At 37.7% G+C, this 23,920-nt stretch overlaps 1 protein-coding gene across 2 annotated transcripts in view; it reads left to right on the plus strand.

The window, feature by feature from the left end:
* LOC140118356 (uncharacterized) overlaps positions 1 to 23,920 on the plus strand; it is a 315,197-nt gene that overhangs the window by 93,198 nt on the left and 198,079 nt on the right. For both annotated transcript variants that reach the window (XM_072136177.1, XM_072136178.1), the window contains exons 45-54: positions 822 to 917; positions 1,028 to 1,126; positions 10,365 to 10,565; positions 11,385 to 11,575; positions 12,032 to 12,189; positions 13,952 to 14,051; positions 14,686 to 14,734; positions 18,171 to 18,235; positions 18,601 to 18,763; positions 22,754 to 22,881. In XM_072136177.1, coding sequence (XP_071992278.1) covers positions 822 to 917; positions 1,028 to 1,126; positions 10,365 to 10,565; positions 11,385 to 11,575; positions 12,032 to 12,189; positions 13,952 to 14,051; positions 14,686 to 14,734; positions 18,171 to 18,235; positions 18,601 to 18,763; positions 22,754 to 22,881 — 1,250 coding nt within the window. The remainder of the gene's footprint in view (positions 1 to 821; positions 918 to 1,027; positions 1,127 to 10,364; positions 10,566 to 11,384; positions 11,576 to 12,031; positions 12,190 to 13,951; positions 14,052 to 14,685; positions 14,735 to 18,170; positions 18,236 to 18,600; positions 18,764 to 22,753; positions 22,882 to 23,920) is intronic.

Consider the following 23,920-nt stretch of genomic DNA (forward strand, 5'->3'; position numbering starts at 1 on the left):
CCTGCCCTGGACCAGGTGCATATTTGCACCTAAAAAGTCGCAAAAATAAGCAAAAAAAGTGATACATAAGTGAAAAGTCGCACGGAACATCTGGGAAACTAAGATACATAGGACACACTGCACAGGGTGCAGACCAAGGCGTACTTGAAAAACGACAGGTGAAAAGTCGCAAAAAAGTCGCAAATATGACAAAAGTCGCAAAAATGAGACCATTTGGCTAGCAGAAATAATGATATATGTCGCCCATAGTGGTACAGAGAATACATTACACAACTTGTATGCTTGTATGAGACCTTAGGTTCTAGAACAATGGTTCTTAACCTTGTTTGAGGTACCGAACCCACCAGTTTCATATGCACATTTACCGAACCCTTCTTTAGTGATAAATCAAATATGTGTGTGTCTTGACCTCCATGGCCGAGGCTCCACCAACCCCTTGAGAGCGACTCAACGAACCCCTGGGGTTCTATAGAACCCTGGTTAAGAACCACTGTTCTAGAGGATACCTCAAGCTCTTCTGCCACATTCACAACATCGGTATTATAAATGGAAGATGGTGTCACTCTCTGACAGCTTTGACATGAAGGATGGCAGTGCCAGTCTAACGAAGCAGTGTCAGTACAGTGTAAGTGTAGAGTGCTCACCAGAAGCTGTATGATTACCTAAGCAAATAACACTTCAGCCACAGATATCGATAAGGAAAAGACAGGTTACTCTATCCTTTGTTGATTTCTGTTTAAAATGTAATCTATACAATTACTTATATTCTTATATTATTACTTATAATCTTATATTCTTGATCTCTTCTTGCCACTTTACAGGTTTTTCAAATGTTGCAGATCTGGCTCAAAAACTCAGTGTCATAATGGTGTCATTTGCAAAGTTATATAATGCAGATTTGATGGGATTTGCACATGGTAGGTATTGACAAGTCTAAAATAAAGTTACTGTTCGTTAGCACAAGTTATGTAGCTTGTGCTTCCAATTTAATGAAATACTCGTTAATGATTTTTTTTCCTTTGCTAAGGAAAAAACCTTGGCTTTTCCATTCCAGAACTCGACTATCTCCTTAATGAAGCCGGCCAGACTCTCAGATATCTGTGTAAAAGCCACACGGAGAGCCAAGGTAATTGATGCTTTACATAGTTTTTGTTTTACCAAGCAGTAATCTACCTTGATTTCTGTAATTTTGGAGAAACAAGCAAATCAAAGCATAAATGATATATCCAAAATAATTGTACTGTTTTGATGTTTTAAATTTATTGTGTTTTTTTAAAAGAATTATATGGATTACAGTATAAAATAATGACTCATAACTTCTTTTTAAAATTACAAGCAAACAATGAATACAAAGCTATTAATATACTTTGTTACATTTTTTAAAAGGTTATTATGTATAATGAAAATGTATTAGATTTCTGCCCTGTGCTGCTTGGCAATAGCAACTGGTTTGTGTTTATACAGATCAGTTAATCTGAATGATCAGAGTTACGGTGGGAAAAAAAGGCAAGTTAAAGGTAAGCAAAAGGTTCGACAACTATCATATGTTCTAAAGCTGTTATGTTCCTGAGACTGAAATAAAGAGAAACTACATTTTATTAATTCTGGCGGCTTCTTCCGAGTGCCGAACCTTTTGCTTACCTATTGCATTGTGTGGATCCTATGGCATGGATGTGGTAGCGTGCACCGAGGCCGAGACCAGGGAAGCTGAGATTGTCTCCTTTTTGGTGAGCTGGACTTTTCCACCCTGGGGTGTTTTTCTTATGTTCTACATGGCAAGTTGGAACGGGAGCAACATTTTTTTCTCTGCCTCTGGTCTGAATTAGTTTTTGTAATAGAGTACATCAAGTACCGTATATGCTCAAGTATAAGCCACGTTTTTCGGCACAAAGAAATGTGCTGAAAGACCCAAACTTGGCCTTTAGTATTCCAATAACAAAAAAACTGCTGCCGCTGACAAAATCATAGTGTGTGTGCGGCCAGCATTGGACCTGTCAGCAAGCAGCTGGGGGACTGGAGCCAATGGGGGGCATTGAAAAGGTGAGTATTGAGTTTACTTTTTTATGTATTGGGACAAGGGCTGACTGTATACTGGGGGCTTGCTAGTTGGCTATATACTGGGTGTTGGCTGGCTATATACTAGGTATTGGCTGGCTATATACGGTGGCAGGCTGGCTATATACTGGGGGGCTGGCTGGCTATATACTGAAGGTGGGCTGGCAGACTATATAATGGGGGATGACTGAATATATATCGGGGCTGGCTATATACTGGGGGCTGGATGGATATATACTGGGGCAGGAGCTGACTATATACTGGGGCAGGGGGTGGCTATATACTGGGGGCTGGCTATATACTGGAGCTGATAGGCTATATACTGGGAGTTGGCTAGATTTATACTGGGGCTGGATGGCTTTATACTGGAGCTGGCTGGCTATATACTGGGGAAGGGGCTGGCTGCCTATATACTGGGGGCTGGGTGGCTACCAACTCAGGGGCAGGGGCTGGCTGTATACTGAGGGCTTTCTGGCTGGCTATATACTGGGTGTTGGCTAGCTATATACTGGGTGTTGGCTAGCTATATACTGGGTGTTGACTGGCTATATACTGGGTGTTGGCTGGCTATATACTGTGGCAGGCTGGCAATATACTGTGGTGGGCTTGCACACTATATAATGGGGGAAGGAGCTGGCTATATACTGTGGGCTCACTGGATATATGCTGTGGGCTGGCTGGCTATATACTGGGGGTTGACTGTCTACTGGGGGCTTACTGGCTGGCTATATACTAGGATCTGGCTATAAACTGGAGACAGGCTGGCTATAAACTGGGGGTGGGCTAGCTATATACTGTGGACTGGCCGGCTATATACTGGGGCAGGGGCTGGCTGTATACCGGTGTCTGACTGGCTTTATACTGGGGGCTGGCTATGTATTGGAAAGGGCTGACTATATTCTTCGGCTGATGGGCTTTATACTGGGGCAGGGGCTGGCTATATACTGGGGCAGGGGCCAGCTATATACTGATGCACTGGCTGTCTATATACTGGAGCAGGGGCTGGCTATACACTGGGGGGACTGGCTCGCTATATACTGGGGGTAGGTGGCTGGCTATGTACAAGGGAGCATAGGTGGGCTGTCTATATACTGTAGGGCATGGGCTGGCTGGATATATACTGTGGGGTAGAGGGCTGGCTAGCTATATAAAGGGGGCTAGGGGCGGGCTTAATAGCTATACACAAGGTGGATGATGTGACAAACCTCCATGCTGCACGCCGCCATATTGATGTGAAAATATGCCTGAAAGTACATTACAGCAGTATAAGGACTAAAGTGCTCCAGCAAATACCAAATCTTTAGAATTGTGCTGATGAGCATAGGACTTGGGGAAATGGACTTAATTATTAGTGATGCCACTTTCACTCTGGAACCATTCTTTTAATATGTATCAGAAAATACCTTACACTGGTTATGTAGACAAATTGATAGCAGATGATATAAGAAGAATATATGTCATTTTTATACTATAGTAATAACTATTGTACTACTGCAGCATGATTTACAGATATAAGCTTATATCACTGTAATATATAGTAGAAAAAGAAATACTGACACAGGCTTCATCTCTGGCTGTTTGATATAAACATGAATCAGTGACTTGTTTATTTCTTGTTTCACATTTCCTAGAGACTACATCAAAAAGCTTTAAGGCTATTATGTGACTATATTTATTTTCTGCTTTGACCGTTGACTTTGTTCTTTAGAAGGAAGAGGTAAATCTCAGCAGATGACACATTGCTACATAAGTTCATGTTCGGTTGAATCATTTCTTTTGCCTCCAATGAGTCACAAAACACTTTTCCTTACAGATAAACATAATTTTTTTGGTTTGTATTGATGTGTCTGTATCTGTTGTCTTAGCAGGAAGAGCTGAGGCAGTAACGTGATGTAATTAGATATATTTGACTAGATATCACCAAAGACACCCAATAAAGATTCATCTAATACAGTTCAGGTACTTCCCGGGTCATGTACAAGAAAGGTTCTATAGGATTGTTCTTAAGTTGAATTTGTATGCTAGTCGGAACTCTATATTTTCTCATTGTAACCCCGGCCAAATCATTTTTTGGTCTCCTTAACAATTGTATTTTAAAAATGTTGGGTTGTCTTAAGAACCAGGATTAACAATAAAGATTAATTGCAGACACCTTGCATAACGGTTACAGCTGATCATTGTAGCCTGGGAATAAAGTACAGTAAATTACCAACATCCAGAGGTCATTTTGTAACTAGGCGTCGCCTGTAAGTCAGGTGTTCTTAAGGTGGGGACGTCTGTATATAAAAATACCTTAAAGTAAAGTTTGATATACAGATGCTATCTCAGCAGGAGGAGCATAGGGAGGAGAACAAATGGCCCTCATTTATAATCAATGCATCTAAGCAATGTACCTTTTTTAGATCAAACCTATAAATAACTTCTGACATTTCCAGAAGGTGTGGTTCTCATTGTACCACATTTTTTCATATAGTTTAACTTGATCAAAATTCGCTTAATATAAACCCAGCCAAAAACAGTCCTTCTATTGTGAATTTTTTCTGTGCTCTATTCTCTAAAAGAGATACAGGCAGTCCCTGGGTTGCGTATAAAATAGGCACTGTAGTTTTGTTTGTATGTAAGTTGGAACTGTATATTTTATAATTGTAACTACAGATAAATTTTTTTTGGTCTCTGTGACAATTGGATTTTAAAAATGTTGGGTTGTCATAAGAACCAGGATTAATAATAAATCTTCATTACAGACACCATTAATAACTGTTACAGCTCTTTATTGTAGCCTAAGGCTAAAGAATCAAAAATTACCAACATCCAAAGGTCCGTACCTAATTAGGGGTAACTAGAGGTCGTCTGTAATTGGGTGTTCTTAAGTAGGGGACCACCTGTATTGAGCTGCCCAGAACTGTAGTTCCTATATCCATTAATAGATTTACAACCACGTTTGCAGTTATATTTATCTGTATTTTATTCCAGTAAGGTCCCAATCTGGAAATATGTCTAAAGCATATAAAGAAAGTTATCCTCACTATCATAAGTGAAATTATCTTAGTATCCCTATAAATGTTCACCCAGAAATGATTATCTTTACTGCCATCCTTTTCCAATTTTTTGCTCTTATTCTTTAAATTACCATACATAATGTTGTTTAACCCCGTATAAATCCGAGAGGTTAACTTCTTTTGTGAACTAGTTGTTAAATTAATGTCTATCCAGTGATTTTTGCTGATCCAAAAAATCTTTGTGTTATCCTTAATACTATTGTGATGACTTTGTGTTTGGCAATACCTGCTCATTTTCCTATCATGGATTTCCTCTGCATTTCCCCCAGTGACCTAAGTCCCCTGAAAAAAATAATTAATTAAATGGGTTGTCTAGTTTAGGCAAATTCCAGAAAATAATTGATATTGGTTGTGTAATGAAAAGTTATACATTTTTCCAACATACTTTCTATATTCTTTCTTCATGCTTTCCAAGATTTCTAAATGTTGTCTTCTTGCTGTCATGCAACAGGAAGCTTCATTGTTTACTTCCTGTAAATAAAAACTGGTCCATGGTCAAGTGATGTCACACAGGTGGTGCTAACGAGCAGTGCAACTGTGTTACATCACATTACCTTGGACTGGTGTTTATCCACAGGAAGTAAACACAGAAGCTTCCTATAGATAGACAGCAAGCAGAGATATAGAAACCCACAAGGAATTGATACAGAAAGTATATTGGAAAATATACTAACTTTTCATGAAACAAACAATATTAATTGCTGTAATGTGCTTAAAGTGGACAACCATTTAAATTTCCTTCCTTTTACTCTATCCAACAAGTTGCTAATTCTAGAACCATTCTGTGTTATTATCTGTGTAGTAATAAAATACAATTAAAAATTAGGAAACAAGAACCCTCTTGCCAGGGTTTTTTACTGATTTTTTTTTTAATTCTAACCTTTTGACCCCCAGATCAACTGGTTCATCAGTGATTTACATTCAATCCATATAGCGCTGATAGAAATAAAGTAGTTGAAGTGAGGAAGCAGAATATATTTCACCAAGGCTATTCTTTCTATTTGTGATAATGGCAACTAATAACAGATATTAAACTTTGCTCTAATCTTGGTCAACAAGGGGCTGAGATTTAATTCTGCAAAATCCTCTACTTTGGCTTCCATTTGAATGCCTAGATGTAAAGTCCTGATCAGCATCTAGATTCAATAATTATCCACGAGAGTAACAACATACACTATACAGGCAGTCCATGTGTTACGTACAAGATAGGTTCTGTAGGTTTGTTCTTAAGTTGAATTTGTATGTAAATCGGAACTGTATATTTTATAATTGTAACCCCAGTTTAAATTTTTCTTGGTCTCTGTAACAATTGGATTTTAAAAATGCTGGGTTGTTTAAGAACCTGGATTAACAAGAATTCTAAATTGCAGACGCCTTTGATAACTGTTACAACTGATCATTGTAGCCTAGGGCTAAAGTATAGTAAATTATCAACATCCAAGGGTCTGTTTGTACCTAGTTGTCATCTGTAAGTTGGATGTTCTTAAGAAGGGACTGCCTGTAGAACGAAAGCAGTGTGGATTTCTGTCTTTTCATTTTCCGATTAGAGAATTTACCAAACCTGCCTTATTCCATCAATAGGATTAGGTTGCTCTAAATCAGCAAGGACATCAAAATATCATCTGCATATAAAAGGAGTTTTTCCCCAATCCCCCACACCCCAAACCTTTAATTTTATCATCGCTTCGGATGGCAATAGCCAACGGCTCTACAAATAGTGCAAATAATTGGGGAGGGGGGGGGGAGAGGCATCCCTTTCTGGTACCCCTTGATAGTGTAAGAAATTGTAATTGTGTATTCCTTATTGACTCTAATACAAGGCCCCCTCAATAACTTCAACTTCTACAGACAACAGTTTCATTCAGTCTCCCCTCTCATCCATTGCAGTTTGTAAACAAGTTCATTTCAGAACTACTAGTTCTAAATCGATTAAACAAAATTATTACTTGGGTGATTTAGTGAGTTTATGGTAGAATTTATGCATTCTAAACCAGAGAATGCTCCACCATTATATTGTCTATAACTTCAGTCACTTTTATAGGTTGGAGGGGGAGCATGACTTCAAATGGCTTTATCTTTGATTCTTTATCATCAAGAACCATGCTTTTAGTGCCATATTAAAGTTAAGAACCTTATCTACGGAACCAGAAATATTGTAACTGGATTTCACATAAAAGAGGCTATAATGACATTGCTTACCCTACCCAACCTAATTTAATGTCTCTATCCCTGGTGATCTTGAGTAGTAAATGGTGTAATGTCAGTATTTATTATAGTGCAAAATAAGGTGTGGTGAATTTCTGGAGACGCCTGGGTTACTAACCCTTTTAGGTTTCAGCATGGTCCCTGTAGCAGGAAGACTGAGACTAGAATAGACAGACATTGCTTCTATGGACCCTACATCATATAGACTGCTATTACCCCTTCTCATAGGCACTTCCATGATGCCCGATATCTTTTAGACTTCCCATGGCTCCATCCTTTTACATATACATTTTACATGACCCATCTCTTAAGCAGACTACGCCACCACTCTCCATAATATGTAGACTGCTTATTGTACCCTCCCTCTGACACAGACAGCTGTTCATGTCCTCTATGTCATAAACAGCTGCTTATGCTGCATCTTCCAGACAGCTCATTGTACCTCTTTTCACAGACTACTCCATATGTACCCCTGAACCTGTAAAATGACTATCTTGCCATCTACCAGCCTGTTGCAGAAAACTGAGCACTTGTGATTCAACCTACTTTTCTCCTCTCACTGATTTGTGGATAAATAAGCACATAGAGAACTATGCAGCTTTTCTGTCTCTGAACAGTTCTCTCTACAATTCATTAGTGACAAACTTTTTATGCGCACAGTAAGTTTCTCACTTATGATGTATCACTTAAACTGAACAGTGGTTTCATTTACATTGTAACAAATAGAAAACCACTATATTTAACAGGAATTGACTTTTTGTAGCATGTAGCATAAGTAATTTCAAATTGTTTATTACATCAAACTCTTCTTCACCCATAAACAATTGTAAATGTTTCAATTATACATGATTTTGTGTATTGCAGCTATGTTAGCACTGCTGAGCCATAATTATGAAAAATACAGTTCACAGTAAGGCAAAGTGTAGCCATATGCCAGTAATAAGCTAGTAATACAGATGGAAAAATCAATACTTTAAATAGCTGAATTTTAGTGTGTTGTGCTATTTCTTTCAAAATTGTTATTGGCATGGATGAATTTTGTCATGAAGGATTAAGCTGCTATGGTATCAGTTTCTCTAAGGAAATGTATAAACAACCAACACTTAAGACTTCAACACAGGATAGCTATGGTGTTTTCTCAAACAGACGACATATTGGAGTGGTGCACAAGTTATGTAGCTCTCTCCTTATACATCAGTATACCACTGACAGAAATGATTACAGCTTGTGAGTAATAATAAAGAGCTGGCTTCCTCCAGGAGACATGGCATCCCAGCTATTTTCCATATTCTTTCACACACTTTAATAAACCTACTGAAAGGACCATCTTTCTTTCTGGAAGAACAGTTATTAATCTCTGAGCGGTATATTTCCATATCATTTTGGACACTAATTTTCTCACTCTGATATTAGAGAACCCAGAATTTGTGTCAGCTTTGATGCAGTGCAGCATGCCAGCATATGAGAAGCCATAATTACTGCCGCTTTCATTTGAATTGCTAACCAGACACTGACATTTTGAAATCCGACCAATTTCTTTGTGATCCAGAAATTAGATGGGAAAATGTGTGCGTTGAATTAGAATTCAAATGTTGAGACACTGAGGACATTAGGTAAATCACAATACCACAAAGCAAGAAGGGCATCTTAATCAAATATTATGTGATATTGGCTCAACAGATGGATCAAATATTCAATGCAATATGAGGATGTGGATTTTCAAGCAAGAACCATGTTATTGGCAGAATCAGTCAATGTGACTGTACTGCACAATACCTAGTTCCTCATGTGGGTAATTCCGTTTTCCTGTTTAAGAAATTGCATTGCTTCAATAGACTCTGAGCACTAGTTGCCTAGGCGTATACTACCAGAATTGACTAGTTTATTTGTTTTTAGGAAGGAATTAGAGGGAGAAGGTAGACAAGTAAAACTTAAAGGGGTATTCCCTGAAGACAAGTTTCTTAAATATAAAATACAGCATTTCACAGATGTAATTCCAACCTCTCTCTATCAGTCCTGGTGTATACAATTTTCTGACCCTGGATCTTCTGACTTTAGGGTCGGCAGACATCTTGTCTGATGCGGCGTGGCTGAGCTTTTCTCTGCCTCTAGCCCTTTCCCCCTGCATTCCAGCATTCTCTATTTCTATGTGCCAGATATGTTCAGAATGAAAATGACAGTGTATATAAACCCTGTATCCTGATAATCTAACCACATTGTCAGCACACAGAACTGAAGGAATCATGAAGTGTCTGCTTAGGGAGCCCCTGTCCACACTCTGGAATTTTACACTGACCATCACTGAGTGATAGAAGCTAAAACAGCAATAAAACTGAGTGAAATTGTAAAGGGGTTAAAAAGGATCTTTATTGTGTAAATTTGAGAATTTTCTTTCATGGGAAAACCCCTTTAACTTTTAATAATTATGATTAAATCCTCTTTGTTGGTTTACATACTTGACATTGGAATGGGAAATTGTGTTTGATTATTCCATGTTTTATGTATACACTACTGAGATGAACTTATTTGTGCAGTGTTTTTACATTGTCCAGCATGTTCAGCAATGTAGATGGTGTGGGCCGGTTACAGAGCTAGTTTGCACCCTCAGCTCAGTACTGTGATGGTAAAGCACCACCTACGCTTATGGACAGCCACCTGGCACACAGTCAACCCACAAAGTGTAATGTCGACAGTTTAGATGGTGTTTGGTAGCTGGCTCTACCCAAATACATTTAAGGGGGTGGGGGCATACAATTCCCTACTGGTAGGTAAGGCTTTCTTTCGATCTATGTCTACATATTGAACAAAAGTCATTTGGAAACCATGGCTAAATCACAATGGCTTCTTGTGCAGCATGGCAGCAAAACATAACATATCAAGAAAGGCTATAACATTGGTAAAACTTGTACAGCTGCTTAGTCATGCTAAGGCTACATTCATATCACATTTTATGCATATGCTCAGCGTATACATCACAAAAACTCCTGATGTATATTCTGAGCTTATACATAGACATATAATAGTAAGATTCTGGCTTTATTACAGGTAAAGAGTTGGAAAGTATACAAGACAACTGGAAGCAGATCTTTGAGGATAGAGCAATAGTCATTGCAATACAGAATTGCTGGTTAACACAATTATCAAATAATGAAGCAAGTGCTTTCAGATCTTTTATTAGTGCTGAATGGCCAAAGACCCTTGAATTTCTGAATGGCTCCTGTGACACTGCTATGAACCATGAAGCAGGTAAGGTGTTATTTTTGTAAATATAAGTAATTTCTAAAATCGATTTGTCTCATTATGTGTTTATTTTTGTTCATAATAACATTTGCCTGTGCTATTCATAAAATAGACGTAATATAATTAAATTAATTCAGCACTCCCCACTTTAAAATTCCTATTTAGCTCATACTATACAGTATATTTTTTAATTTACCACTTTTAACCCTAAAGTTAAAGAAAAGTAATGTATAATATGTGAAACAAAACACAATCCTATTAGGCTTTCTCTTACGTCATTTAAACTGAAGACTGAAATTCATTTACAGTTTCACTGCACATTACATACTATTTGGTAAATGTAAAACATGAAAACAAATTAAAATAGCAAATTCATGGCAACAATCTTGTGTATAGCAAGTTTCCCATAGGCAAAATTTTTTATTGCTGATTTATTTGATTGTGAAAGATTATTTTGAACAACCCCTTTAAGAATTTGTTAAAAATGCAAATAAAATGAAAATATTGTTCAGCAGTTCAGAATTTGCATGTAGTAGAATTACATTAACCATCTTATGTGACTTATTACTGATTTACCAAATTATGTGTATTTCTTTTATTGTTGAAGAACTTTCGAGCTCTGCATTTAAGCTTGTTTTTCACAAATTTGTTAGAAGCTGTTCTGTATTTTAACACCATATGGCTTTTCATAACTGTAACAATTAATATACTTACAGTAGATGCACATATAAAAAAGCAGGGGCTCTTTCCTGTAAATTAGCTTTTTTAGTGTGCTGCAGTATAAACTATTTTCTACTACTAAATCTGTTATGTCTTTGGCTCCAGATGGTCTGATCCCTGTAGTCATTGCTGGAAAATATGGTCCTGGACAGCAGGTTCCCTCATCTGAATGTACAGGAGAAACCAGCGTCCCGAGTGCCATAATAAAAGCTGCAGAAAAATGTCATATTTTTCCCAGTAACACATTTGTATCCAAAGTTTCCCATCTGGTTCAGCTGGCACCAAAATACCAAACAGTAAGTACAGATGTAGCTCATAATGACTAATTTGAATGCATCATCAAAGTTATTGGAATGATTGTGCTTGCTGCAGGCTACATATCCATGAAGTACAGATGCCTGGCAGAGCATGGACATTTTCATCAGACGTGTTATAGCCTTCCCTGAGCTTGCTGAGCCTTATAAAGTGGCATGCTGGAGTGACAGTAGTAATAGATCCTGATTATCCAGAATTACATTTAGTCTTGGATTAGTTGTTGTTATATGTAACAGATTTAATACTAAGTTTGCTACCAATTCACATTGGGCATTCTCGGCGCAAGTCATTTTATTAATTAGCTCACATTGTCAGTTCATTATCACACTATGGGTGTATCCTTTCACTTTGTGATGGTTTATAGTCTCTCCTAAATTATACAGTATTACAGATGCATGAAATGAAGACTAAAGAATTCTGTTCTCTTTTCTTCCCAGATCGCAGTGACAGGGCCTGCTGGCTGTGGGAAGACTACTTGTGTCAAAATATTTATGGAAACCCTTTCCATGCAAGGGAAGATTGTGAAGATGGACACTGTATATACCAAATCTCTTCAACCTGGCCACTTATTGGGGTTCCTTGATAAAAGCATTGGGTAAGTGTAATAGAATGGGATGCATAAACAGGTTTTATAGCACCCAAATCTATTATTATCTTTTATGTGCTCCCCTCTCTTCAGCTTCTCTTCGGGGGCGCCATTCCCATACAATATGTTGGCGGTGACTGCCAGGCTCGATGCTGAAGTCACCGCCTCCACAGACCGCCCCCTCATGAATATACGCCGGAACACTGTAAGCTAGGTCCGAAGATCGGACCTGGAGTCCTGGCTTTTCTGTATTTTATGATAAAGCTACAGATTTAACAATTCTGGGAGAGGGCTAGGGAGCTGCTTACTTTAGTATGAGCAACTGAAGTGTTTTGACCTGACAGGTCCTCTTTAAACATTCCCGCTAGAGTGGCCAGGACATACTTACAAAAATGCTCACATGTTTCGGTTGTGCCTGGCCAGCAGTTTTTAATGCCACAGCCGCACCTGCCTGTGGACCTGCTTGTGATAGAACAGCTCTGACAGTAAACTGTGGGATCCATTCTGCTATTTGTTTCTAAGAAGAAAGCATTCTCTTTATGGTTAGTATAGAGACTTAAAGGCCATGCATTCCCCACCGGGAACCCCCCTTAACATTAAGAATTAATTTTCCACTTTATATTTATATGTTGATGTTACTGTTTAAGAAGCATGTTTTCAGTAATGCACTGTTAAAGCTGGAAATTAGAAATGTTTAGAACACATATTGGTTCTAAAGTATCAGATGTAATGTAAATTAATTAATCATATATCTAACAGACTAGAATTCAATGGGGCACATGTATAATAAGTATGGCTTAGTTTGTCTATTTTTTGGGGGCTTTTCTGCTGGTCAGATGTATCCTTATTGATACACGTGGAGTTTGGTCTTAAGTGAATTATCAAAAGTCACAAAAAATCTCCAAAAGTCAGAATCAGCTTTAAGATCATTTCTATGAGTGGTCAGGGGCTGCTGTAGATTTACACCTAAATTTACACCTATTTGCAACTTTTTTGCGACTTGTTAAAAAAATTGCAACTTTCACATCTGGATTTAAGTAATAGCTATGGGAACACTGCGAAACACTGCGAGAATGGCAAACTTTAAAGGAAGACAGTCTTAGGCTCAAAAAAGTTACAAATGAGCACAAGCACCATAAAAAGTCACAAAAATTAAAGAAAAAGGCAAGCCATAAGTTTGATACACGTGTCCTAATAACTTTCATTGTTGGAGAATTAAAGATGAGCCAGCTGTAGAGTTGATAATGTCACTGTCAATGGTGCTATACTCACTGTTGAGTAAGCATACTTGACTTTGAGAAGCCTTGGTTATTGTTTTTGTTTTCCGAGCAGACCTATATAAATATGCATGTATGTACCATGCAGAAATATGGGCCATAGGAGTGGTTATTATGGAGAGGTGTGCATACAGTAATATCTGCATGGCACCCTATATCCAAGAGAAGGCAGCAGGATATGGGATGTAGAAAGATGTCCGGAGTCCTGCTGCACAGGAGTGACTTGACCCTGCAGCAAACAGGAAACTTTATCAGGGTAAATATAATTTGGGTGACCCTACATATTTGCATCTTATATTTACTCTGTTAAAGATTTCTCTAAAGGGCCAACCCCTTTAAGACTACTGCATTATAGTTACACACATTCAATGGTGTATAAAAAAGGGCCTCTATTTTATGATGAAAACTAAAAGGCACACATGCTGCATAATAAATAATGATACTGTTAAACTAAAGGTGTTAAAGCTAACACACAGCAATTTTTTCTCTTTCAGGTGGAATGATGGCTTGTTACCACAATTGCTAAGAACCTACTGTAAACCGTGCACGGCGACAGAGAATAAGCAAATGAACATTTTGCACTTGGATGGAGAGGTGAAGATAACACCTAACATGTCATGTTGCTGATGTTGTTTTAATACTAATAGGTGATAATAAAGTGTTTGTTTGAATGAGGTGTTAGGCTGGTATATCATCTTCTCAGGAATCTACCAGCGTAATATCACTCATGTCATATTTGCCGCTAATTATTTTCTGCTCCACAGTACATGACTCTGTTGGGTAGTATATTACTAATGTGTGCACTGTTGTCTTATATTTATATCTTAACGCATTCTTTGCTCCTGCAAGTCAACAATATATACATTGTGTGTGTTTTTTATTGAAATATGCACACTGCATTGATAACTACATAAAACGTTCTTTAAGGGATTGTATAGGATTAGAAAAAAGCATGGCTGCTATCTTTCAAATACACCCCCACTCTTGTCTACAGGATATGCAGGTGTATGGATCATTGCACCTTAGCAGCATTCACTTCAATTCAATGGTCGCTTCTTATCCCTTACATAGGTGTTTGCTTGTTTTTGGAAACAAGCAAACATGTTTTTCTATTCCTGGACTACCCCTTTAGGAATAACGAATGTTGGAATAATATCAGCACAATAATTACTATGCAAAGTTAATTATTTAGGAAAACTCTGAATCTGTATACTTTATATTCATTCAGGTGATTGGTCCTGAAATGGACATCATGCAGAACTTATTCCGTGGAGAAGGTAAGTCAATAGAACTGTATCTTTCATATCCAGTTTTTAATTTCTCCATGTTGGTTTCAGTACCCTTCCCTCTAAACTGTGTACTCTTTAAAACGCAACTATCATTTTAGATAATCTTTTTGTAATGTGTGCGGAGGGAGGTGGTGAACATTTTTCTAATGTACTTCATTAACAAATTATGCTTAGTTTGTCAAAAGAAATCAAGCTACTCCCATAAAGATGCATACTCAACCCTGTACAGTGTGTGTCTATGGAGACTGCATGAACTCACATCTAATCTCCTTGTGTTTAGTTAAAAAGCTCTGAGTTGGGAGTATTTACCCACTTATTTTTCAGCTTGATCTTTCAATATAATACTCATAGCATACTACAACCAAGGAGAGAGCAGAAAGGGTTAACACTCAAAGCTGTGTAACAACAGGAGTATAGAGAAAGACCTGTCTACAATCTGGTAGACAGATTTGCCATAGAAACATATCAGTAACATTGTAACTAAGAAGCAATTTGCATTGTGTTTCTTTACAAACTATGCAGAATTTCTTAATGAAGTATATTAAAAAAAATTCTTCACATTCCCATACACAATATCAAAAATCATGTGAAATGACATCTACTCATTAAATCTCATATCAAAATTAGAAGAGCTTGCTCACCCAAGGTGACCTTTCAGGAGCCCCAGCTTAAAGGCAGGGAAGGGGGACTGGGGCGTGCTGGGTTGGCCTGAAATTGAAAGCACCAAATTGTCCAGCCACTTGGCTGTGCACCCGATATACTAAGTAACTTTTAGGCTTCATTCACACAGCCTTTGGGGGATGTATATATGGCCGACGAATATACATCTGAAATACGACCCCTATAAGCCGGCATTGGGCGCACGGCGCCGTATGGAGCGGTACCGTGCAGCATATTGTTCAGTCATCTCAATCTTCTTTTTGTAAACTGGAAGAAAAGTAACTCCAAATAATACTGTAGTTGAAGCCTATTTTCTTTTTCCTCATCCACCAGACATTCCTGACAATAATGACTGCAGATGGAGGGTCATGTGGTCTCTAACTGTCCATGAACAATCGCCTTGCTAGGGCCTTGATCTTATATTTTTGAATAATATCATAAGGTTCTGGTAGGACGATTGTTCATGGAAAGATAGCGATCAAATGACCCTCCATCTGCAGTCATTTTATGGACAGGAATATCTGGCTGATGGGGTAAAAGACAGGAGTCTTCACTTTATATATCAAGAAAGCAGAGCAGTACTATTAATCAATGTATATTTGTAAATAACCTAGTAGTCTGAGCCACACATTTAGGGTGCATTCACATTGATGTTTTTTTCATATCAATGATTTTTCACTGAACCCATTTTGGCCTTCGAACACATGCAGAATGGTTTTCTAATGCTGGCTTCTATGATTTTTCATTGATGCTTTACTGAAGCATTATTTTCAATAGGCTTTGTTTACTGATCAGTGGTCAATTTAGAACCTGTTCTGTTTGGGTTCACTGACATCATTGGATCAGTGAAAAAAACTGAAGTGTGAAAAAACACAGTATATCTTAATGCCTTAATGCACTATTTCATATGGCAACATCCCAGCTTGATTTACATCTCTTTTACATCACAGTCAGGGTTAGTAGCTAGGGGCGTCAATTTGCTGAATGGCTGCACAGCTGCCAATCCAGCAATATGTCTGGGTGCACCCGAACTCCGGAGTCAAACTTAAAAAGCAGCCCCGTTCGTCTCTGACAGCCATTAAAATTTAGATTTCGATTCAGTTACAGTCACTTATTTGTATACTACCGCTTTTTGTCATGGCTAGGTCAACCACAGATTATACACAAATGTCCTTGTGGAATTGTATATTCCTCACATTGCAGCCACTGGGATTAGTAGCTCTGATATTTACATGATCTACAAGCAAATTAGCAAATTCCATATTGATTTCGAAATTCCAAATGTTATTTACTTATTTTTTTTCACATGAAGTAATGAGCACATCAGGTTCAGCACTGAACTCTTTTAACCTCTCTGTGTTAATTTTGTGTCTTGTTTATGTACCAGAATAGTTTATGGTAATGAATATGTTTGAGACATATTGCATGTCTGTACAGCAAAACTCTGCATAATTATAGCAATTAATTAGCTTTCTCTACAACACTTAGTAATTATACTATGGTCAGCAATATGAACAGATTAGAAGATAATTATTTTTCGCTCCTCTTTTTTACTGTGTGTTATATATGAGTTGTGCATACATAGTGTTCATAGAAAGCTACGAAGCTCCCCTCCCCCACCCTCCCTGTGCTTTTCAGATTTAATTGTGGAACAACTTTTATCACAGTGGATTTAATTAGGTTTAAGCCATTTAATGTCAAATTGAGAACATATCTCTACAAACAGACTTGCACTCTTTATAATCATTAAACCCAATTAGCTGAATGCATAACTAGTCAGTTCTGTGACTATGGTACAACTAAATCATCACAATAAGTAGATAATTGGTGTCAGATGGGGAGCTAAGGCTGTTCCGATATGTTAGATTACTATTGTTGGAACTGCTTTACCATTTGACTACCATATTTCCTGATCCTCCCATGCACATTAGGAGGGAACTTATCAAGGTTTATACTGGCATACTTTCCCCGCCATTATGCCACCTTCGTTCCAAGTGGGTGGGGAAGGGGCATGTAGTGATGCGCCGGACCATGGAATCAGCTGCTGCATGGACACCCCACAGCAGCGCATTAACTATAACATATGCCAGTTCCTGATGCAGGTTATAGCACAATTCTATGACAGGCAAGGCCAGAACCTCTTAATGTAAACCATCACAATCTGCCAAGATGCACCAGCTTTTGATAAATTCCCACCTTACATTCTCACTTATCAGACTAAGGTGCTTAGACAACTCATGTAATTGTAATATAATGTTGGTTTGGGGGAAAAAATGGCAAGGAAAGTAAACCTTTGAAAAAACAGGAAATAGATTCAATTATTAGAGTGAATCTTTTAGACTTTAGCATGGATGGCATGTATAGAGGTGTTTTTGGCTGACATAGAAAGTTCTATTCAGGCAGCATATTGTAGAGTATTTATCAAAACTTACCTTTCTCCTTTAGATACATGTGTCATGGGAGGATTGACTTTTTAAAACTTCACAATTTTTTAATATCATATCACAGGGTGTTTAATCTAGATGCCCCTCAAGGTTCTTAGCATACATAGATTGATTTATTGAGGCATTAATTAATGCATTATCGTACAATGCTAAAATCAGTAAACTACATTGCCTAACTCCATCTAAGCTGACACCATATTGGGGACACAGCAGAAGGGTCCGAACAAAGCTTCAGGAACAGTTGATCTTTCCTGTCTGGAGATTAAGGGCATTTAATTTATTTGAGACAAAATTAACAATCGTTTGTTCTGTTTTGTCAGAATTTTTTGTCTCTGCTAATAATGAACGTATACGGATTCTTGACTCACTTCTTGTTTTTTGGGAGGTAAGCAAAAATTATATACAGTCTTTTTAATTAATCTTTATTTAGTTTATCAATGACGTCTAGTCACATTTGAGAATGTATTATATCAATCTTTAATCCAACCCATATGAGCCTTACTTAGTTCAATGCAAGCCACTTAAATGGTCAGTTTTATAGTTGGATTTAAAAATTCTATTCGATTCTGCATTTGATGTTTTTTTAGTTGTTATAGATACTACAAAGCAAAGCGCTGTGATTTGAACACTTGATTTTTAGACTGAACAGAGGGTGGCACTGTGGTCACATGAAAAATGCACAGCCAAGTCTGAACAAGATCAGATGTATTACCAAATATAACAAGCTCTATTTTATAACTTCATTTTCAGCTTGAAACATTGGCCAATGTAAGTCCATCAGTTTTGTCATGTGTGGGTATCCTGGCCTTGACAAGTGATGATGTGGATTGGAAATTACCTCTCAAAATATGGATGAAAAGCTATCCAGAAGACCATCAGCTGCTTTTGCTCCAACTCACTGAGACATACTTAGGTAGGTTTGAAAATAGGGGAACTTTCTACCTAAGGGTGCCCACACCTGTAGAGGCCCTTTTACCACACATGAAGTGATCAAAATACCACACTGTAGGGTCTGATTCACACATCTAGTTGCTGCATTCGAGGGTGGGGTGGAGTATGTTATATCAAGTTTTGTACCAAGTTAGCCAGTTGAAGAAATTCCTGTTGCTTTTGATAGGTGAAATCAAGTAACCTTGAGATGGTGATACCTGTTAATGACTAACTGAAGTATAAGTTGTAACAAGCAAGCTTACGGGACAGGTCCCTTCATCAGACATGGCATAACAGGCTTTCTGAAGTGACACAGTTCTTATACACCATGGACAGAGAAGTGATGCAAAAAAAATTTAAACAAAAAGACAGTCTCAGTATCACTATATCAGACAGCCCTGAGATAGTGGGGTCATCAACTTGGGGGCAATAAAACACTAAACTATCCAAGAAATCTAATTAAGAACCTCATATCTCAACTTTGTTATTGGTATTGTCTTTTTGTTTCCATTTTTTTTGCATTACTTCTCTGTTCATTGTGTATAAAATCTGTGTTACTTCCGTAAGCCTGTTATACCATGCCTGATGAAGGGACCTAGGCTGTCCTGAAAGTTGGCCTGTAACATCTTATTTTTCAGTTAGCCATTAAAAGGTATCACAATCCCAAGAAGGTTACTTGATTTGATCTATCAAAAGCAAAAGGAATTACTCTTCTCTGACTCTGTCCAATCAGTGACAGGCAGTGTCAGAGAAGCTGATGTGTATGAGCACAGTGTTATCTTTCGATACTCATCTATCACACAGTCTCCTGTTGCTGTGCACTTCTGGCTCCTGTCAGCATTGATCAGTAGTCAGAACACAGTTGACAATGTTGGGAGTTCATGCTGTAGAAGAGCAGGATCACTAGCAATGAGGGACTAGAGAGTTGCAGATATGTCAGGATAGAAATCCCAATTAAACAAGCAGAGTATTCACAGCAATCACTATGGTACAAATTTATTAAGCCTAGGCAACGAGAATGCTATATAGCAGTAGCCACCTAGGCAACCTACATGTTTTTATAGCAATAGCCACCTAAGCAGCAAGTTTGTTCTATGACAAAGGCCACCTAGACAATAAGAAATGTTACATAGCACTAGCCCTCAGGCAACACACATGTTACATAGCATTAGCCACCTAAACAACAAGCATGTTGTATACTAGTAGGCAGCTAGACTACTGCTATATAACATGCTCATTGTCTAGGTGAAAAGGTGGACACATGAACAGCTTCCACAAGAACATTCTGGCCAGTTTACAAATTGTACATTGCTGCATGGATTTGTAGCCGCATATAATGTTAATATAGTATAGCTGCAATCCACCAACAATCTGACATCTGATGAAATATTGAAATAATTCTATACGTTACTTCTGACATTCAGTGTGATACTTTCAATAAATATAAATGGTGCTAACCCCTATGTGGTATTCCCTACTTTAGCATGCATGCTGGCTGTGTAGATAAATATCCACTTTTTTTGAGCCTCAATCCTTTATTATTGATGGGGACCATTTATACATGGCCTATATCACTCCATATTGGATATTGGGTGTTTAGCACGTATTATAGTGTGTGGACTATCCCGGGCAATACTTACTTCAGCTACCTTGGAGGATTTTAGTTATTTTAATATGGTTCATCAATCCTTGCATATTTAATTGATGACTGAACTCATCTTTTAATAGTTTGGAAATAAAAGTTATATTAGTGTGCAAGGATATGGATCTCTTATGACTGTAAATACTGTATTTGGTGTCTAGTTCTTCACTCTCATGCACATTTATATACTTGCACACACACGTACACACATATAGAACATATACACATCGTATATACACACACATACAGTGCCATATACAGACGTACAGCATATATACTTATATACAGTATATACACACCAAACACCATATACCGTATTTTTCGGACTATAAGGTGCACAAAAAATCCTTTGATTTTCTCAGAAATCAAAGGTGCGCATTATAGTCCAGTGCGCCTTATACAGGCAGTCCCGGGTTACATACAAGATAGGGTCTGTAGGTTTGTTCTTAAGTTGAGTTTGTATGTAAGTCGGAACTGTATATTTTATCATTGTAATCCCAGCCAGAACTTTTTTGGTCTCTGTGACAATTGGATTTTAAAAATGTTGGGTTGTCATAAGAATCAGGATTAACACTAAAGCTTCATTACAGACTCCTCTGATAACTGTTATAGCTGTTTATTGTAGCCTAGGACTAAAGTACAATAAATTACCAATATCCAGAGGTCCGTTTTGTAACTAGGGGTTGTATGTAAGTCGAGTGTTCTTAAGTAGGGGACCGCCTGTGTATGAACAGTACTTACAGACAACAGCTACCTGCTGGTTATTCATCCTTATAATCAGGTGTGCCTTATAATCCGATGTGCCTTATATATGAACCTAGATGTTTTAGCGGGCATTTATTGATGGTGCGCCTTATAATCCGGGGCGCCTTATAGTCCGAAAAATACAGTACACACATACAGTATATACACACCATACAACATATACATATACACATCACAGATACATACACATAATCAGCATATATAAATAACAAATATGCTATATACATATTATGCTGTACAATGTGCTGTGGCCGCCACCACTGTAGTTACACCCTGCCAGGACCCACCATGGATCAGCAAATAAAGAAATCTTCTTTTAAATCAGGTGAAAAACGAGATGTTCTTTATTCTAAGAATGAGAAAACTTTTTTTTTACTTGATTTAAAAGGTGTGATGTAGCTTTCTTCATTTCCTGCCAGATATAGCAGTTACATACTACCAACTAGAGTTAAATAAATTTAGCATCAGAATGTGGAACAAGACAATACAACCCCCATATGATATCCAGCATGATTTAAATGGATAGCTATATAACTCATTGTTAAGGAGAAGGAATGATTTCGTCATCACCAGGCCTTAATTGTTATTATTGAGCTTTAAGAAATAATAGTTTTGTTACTCTGACCTGCAGTCCAGGGTAATATTCTGCTACTTTAATACATTTACCCCTGGTCACCAAAAGCTATTATTTGGTGTTGTTTAGAAGCCCTCTAAATATATGGCAGGTCTGTCTGAGTGCAGAGTGCCAATTTAGACAATCCTTTATTTTTCATTGTTGATAAAAAGGAGCAACTTAATCCAAGAAAAAATGATTGGGTGTGTATTTTCCCCAGGGCTGTAACAAAAACATCATTTCCCTTTATTGAGTAAAATTGGTGTGATTGTCATCTCCAACCTCTCTCTAGCTGCACTACATTGGTGAACTGGAGCCCTGATAAAGGAGTTTTATGCTACAATGACAGGAATTGATTTCCAATTTTCTGTAGAATTACACTATCATTGCTCATGACTCAGGCAATTTAGCTTACATTACAGAACACGTTGTGGGCTGTACATCATGTTGACAACCTGATCTTTGTGCAGTACATGGATTTGGATGAGATATTGTTGAGGAAAATTCATAATAAATTATTTTCATTTGTGAATTTGGGCATTGGCAATGTAAATATAGCCTTCCATGGAAAAATTAAAGCTCAGAAAGTATTCGCAGACGAATAATAACTATCATCATGCTGTGAGAGACTGTGTTATGTTTCACATTACAATACCAATCTTATGGAATTATTTGTAAGTCTGTAATAAATATTTTAACTCTTTTTAACTTTGCATCCTGCAGGGAATAATATACAATAACTTACAAAAACAAATTTGGGATTAGATTGTGAGCCCCATTGGGGACAGCAACTGATTTGGCAAAAAAAGCTCTGTGTAGCGCTGCATAATCTGTGTGCGCCATATAAATAAAGGAATTATTATTTATCATTTTTAATTATTGAAAAAAGCAATAACTTGTGCTCATTTGATGGTGAAATATGCATTCTCATGTTTTTTTCTGTTATATTTTAGACCCCAGCTTGCAGTTTCTTCAAGATCACAAAATTATTTACAAACCTGAAAATGAAAGAAGCAGGACACAAAGAGATGTTTTCCTTTGTGGATCAAGTGTGCTTCAAACATTCTGTAGGCTCTTTGAGGTATTTCACTTATGTACATATCACATTTTTGTGAAACAGAGTAAAATATATATTTTTGGGGAATATTGACCTGCACAATCGTATAACAAATCAAGACCATTCACTTGGTGCTTTACTGTAATAAAAAAAGAGGTGCATGAGAGTGAGCTACTGTATTAACCAGTCAAATGCTAAAATCTAAAGCTGTACAGGGTCAAATGTGTCAAGCTATTCTCACATTTGTATTAGTGGCTCTTTTAGAAGCCCCAATCAAAAAGACAAAATGCTACATACTGTTACAGAAAACTGATTGTCAGCTAGCAGGCTAGTAAGTAGTAGTTACCCCGTACCCCTGGCTGTCTGTGTTTGGTTGATTGCCATGGGAATCCGTAGCTAGACAGAGGAGAGAAGGGATGTTGTTGGGAGGAGTTACTAGCACATGCATGCTCATGATCGGTAGCAGGAGAATATCAGTCCCGGCAGCATGTAAAAAAAATCCAGGACCTGCAATGATGTCATAAACATCAATGATGTATGTTATTCAATTACATACCAGGAATGGTATGTTGTACAGGAAAGTGGTGGTCTTCAGATAGGAGGCAGCTTCCATAGAATATAATGGCCAAAAAATAAAAAAAAAATCAGTGATTGAATTAAAAAGAAAACCAGGGAGGCAGTCCTCTCAAAGAGGGGGTCTTCTGAACAGGTTTCACTGTGTTCATGTGTTCATCTTCTTATTCCTTTGTAATTCTTTTATAGTGTAGGTCATCATGTTTTAAAATATCTTTTCCTTTGTGATGTAGTAATGTAGTAAATTACTGTAAGATGCAGAGCTCCAGTGCTCTGTCTTCCCTGCCTTGCTCTGCACTAGATCTCTGTACAAGCAATAACACTAATTATGTGTCCTGATTGAACAGTTTATGCACGTTCACGTGAATGCCTTGAGTGCTATTGGCATCATCGCCATAAGTGATGCCCCAAAAAGGAAGCACAGCAAGCTTCAGGAAAAGCTGGGAGTGTTTTAATGATAGTCTCATATATCTATTAGCCCTATATCTCA

This window comes from Engystomops pustulosus, chromosome 2 (assembly GCF_040894005.1).
Source record: "Engystomops pustulosus chromosome 2, aEngPut4.maternal, whole genome shotgun sequence".
In the NCBI taxonomy this organism is placed as follows: Eukaryota; Metazoa; Chordata; class Amphibia; order Anura; family Leptodactylidae; genus Engystomops; species Engystomops pustulosus.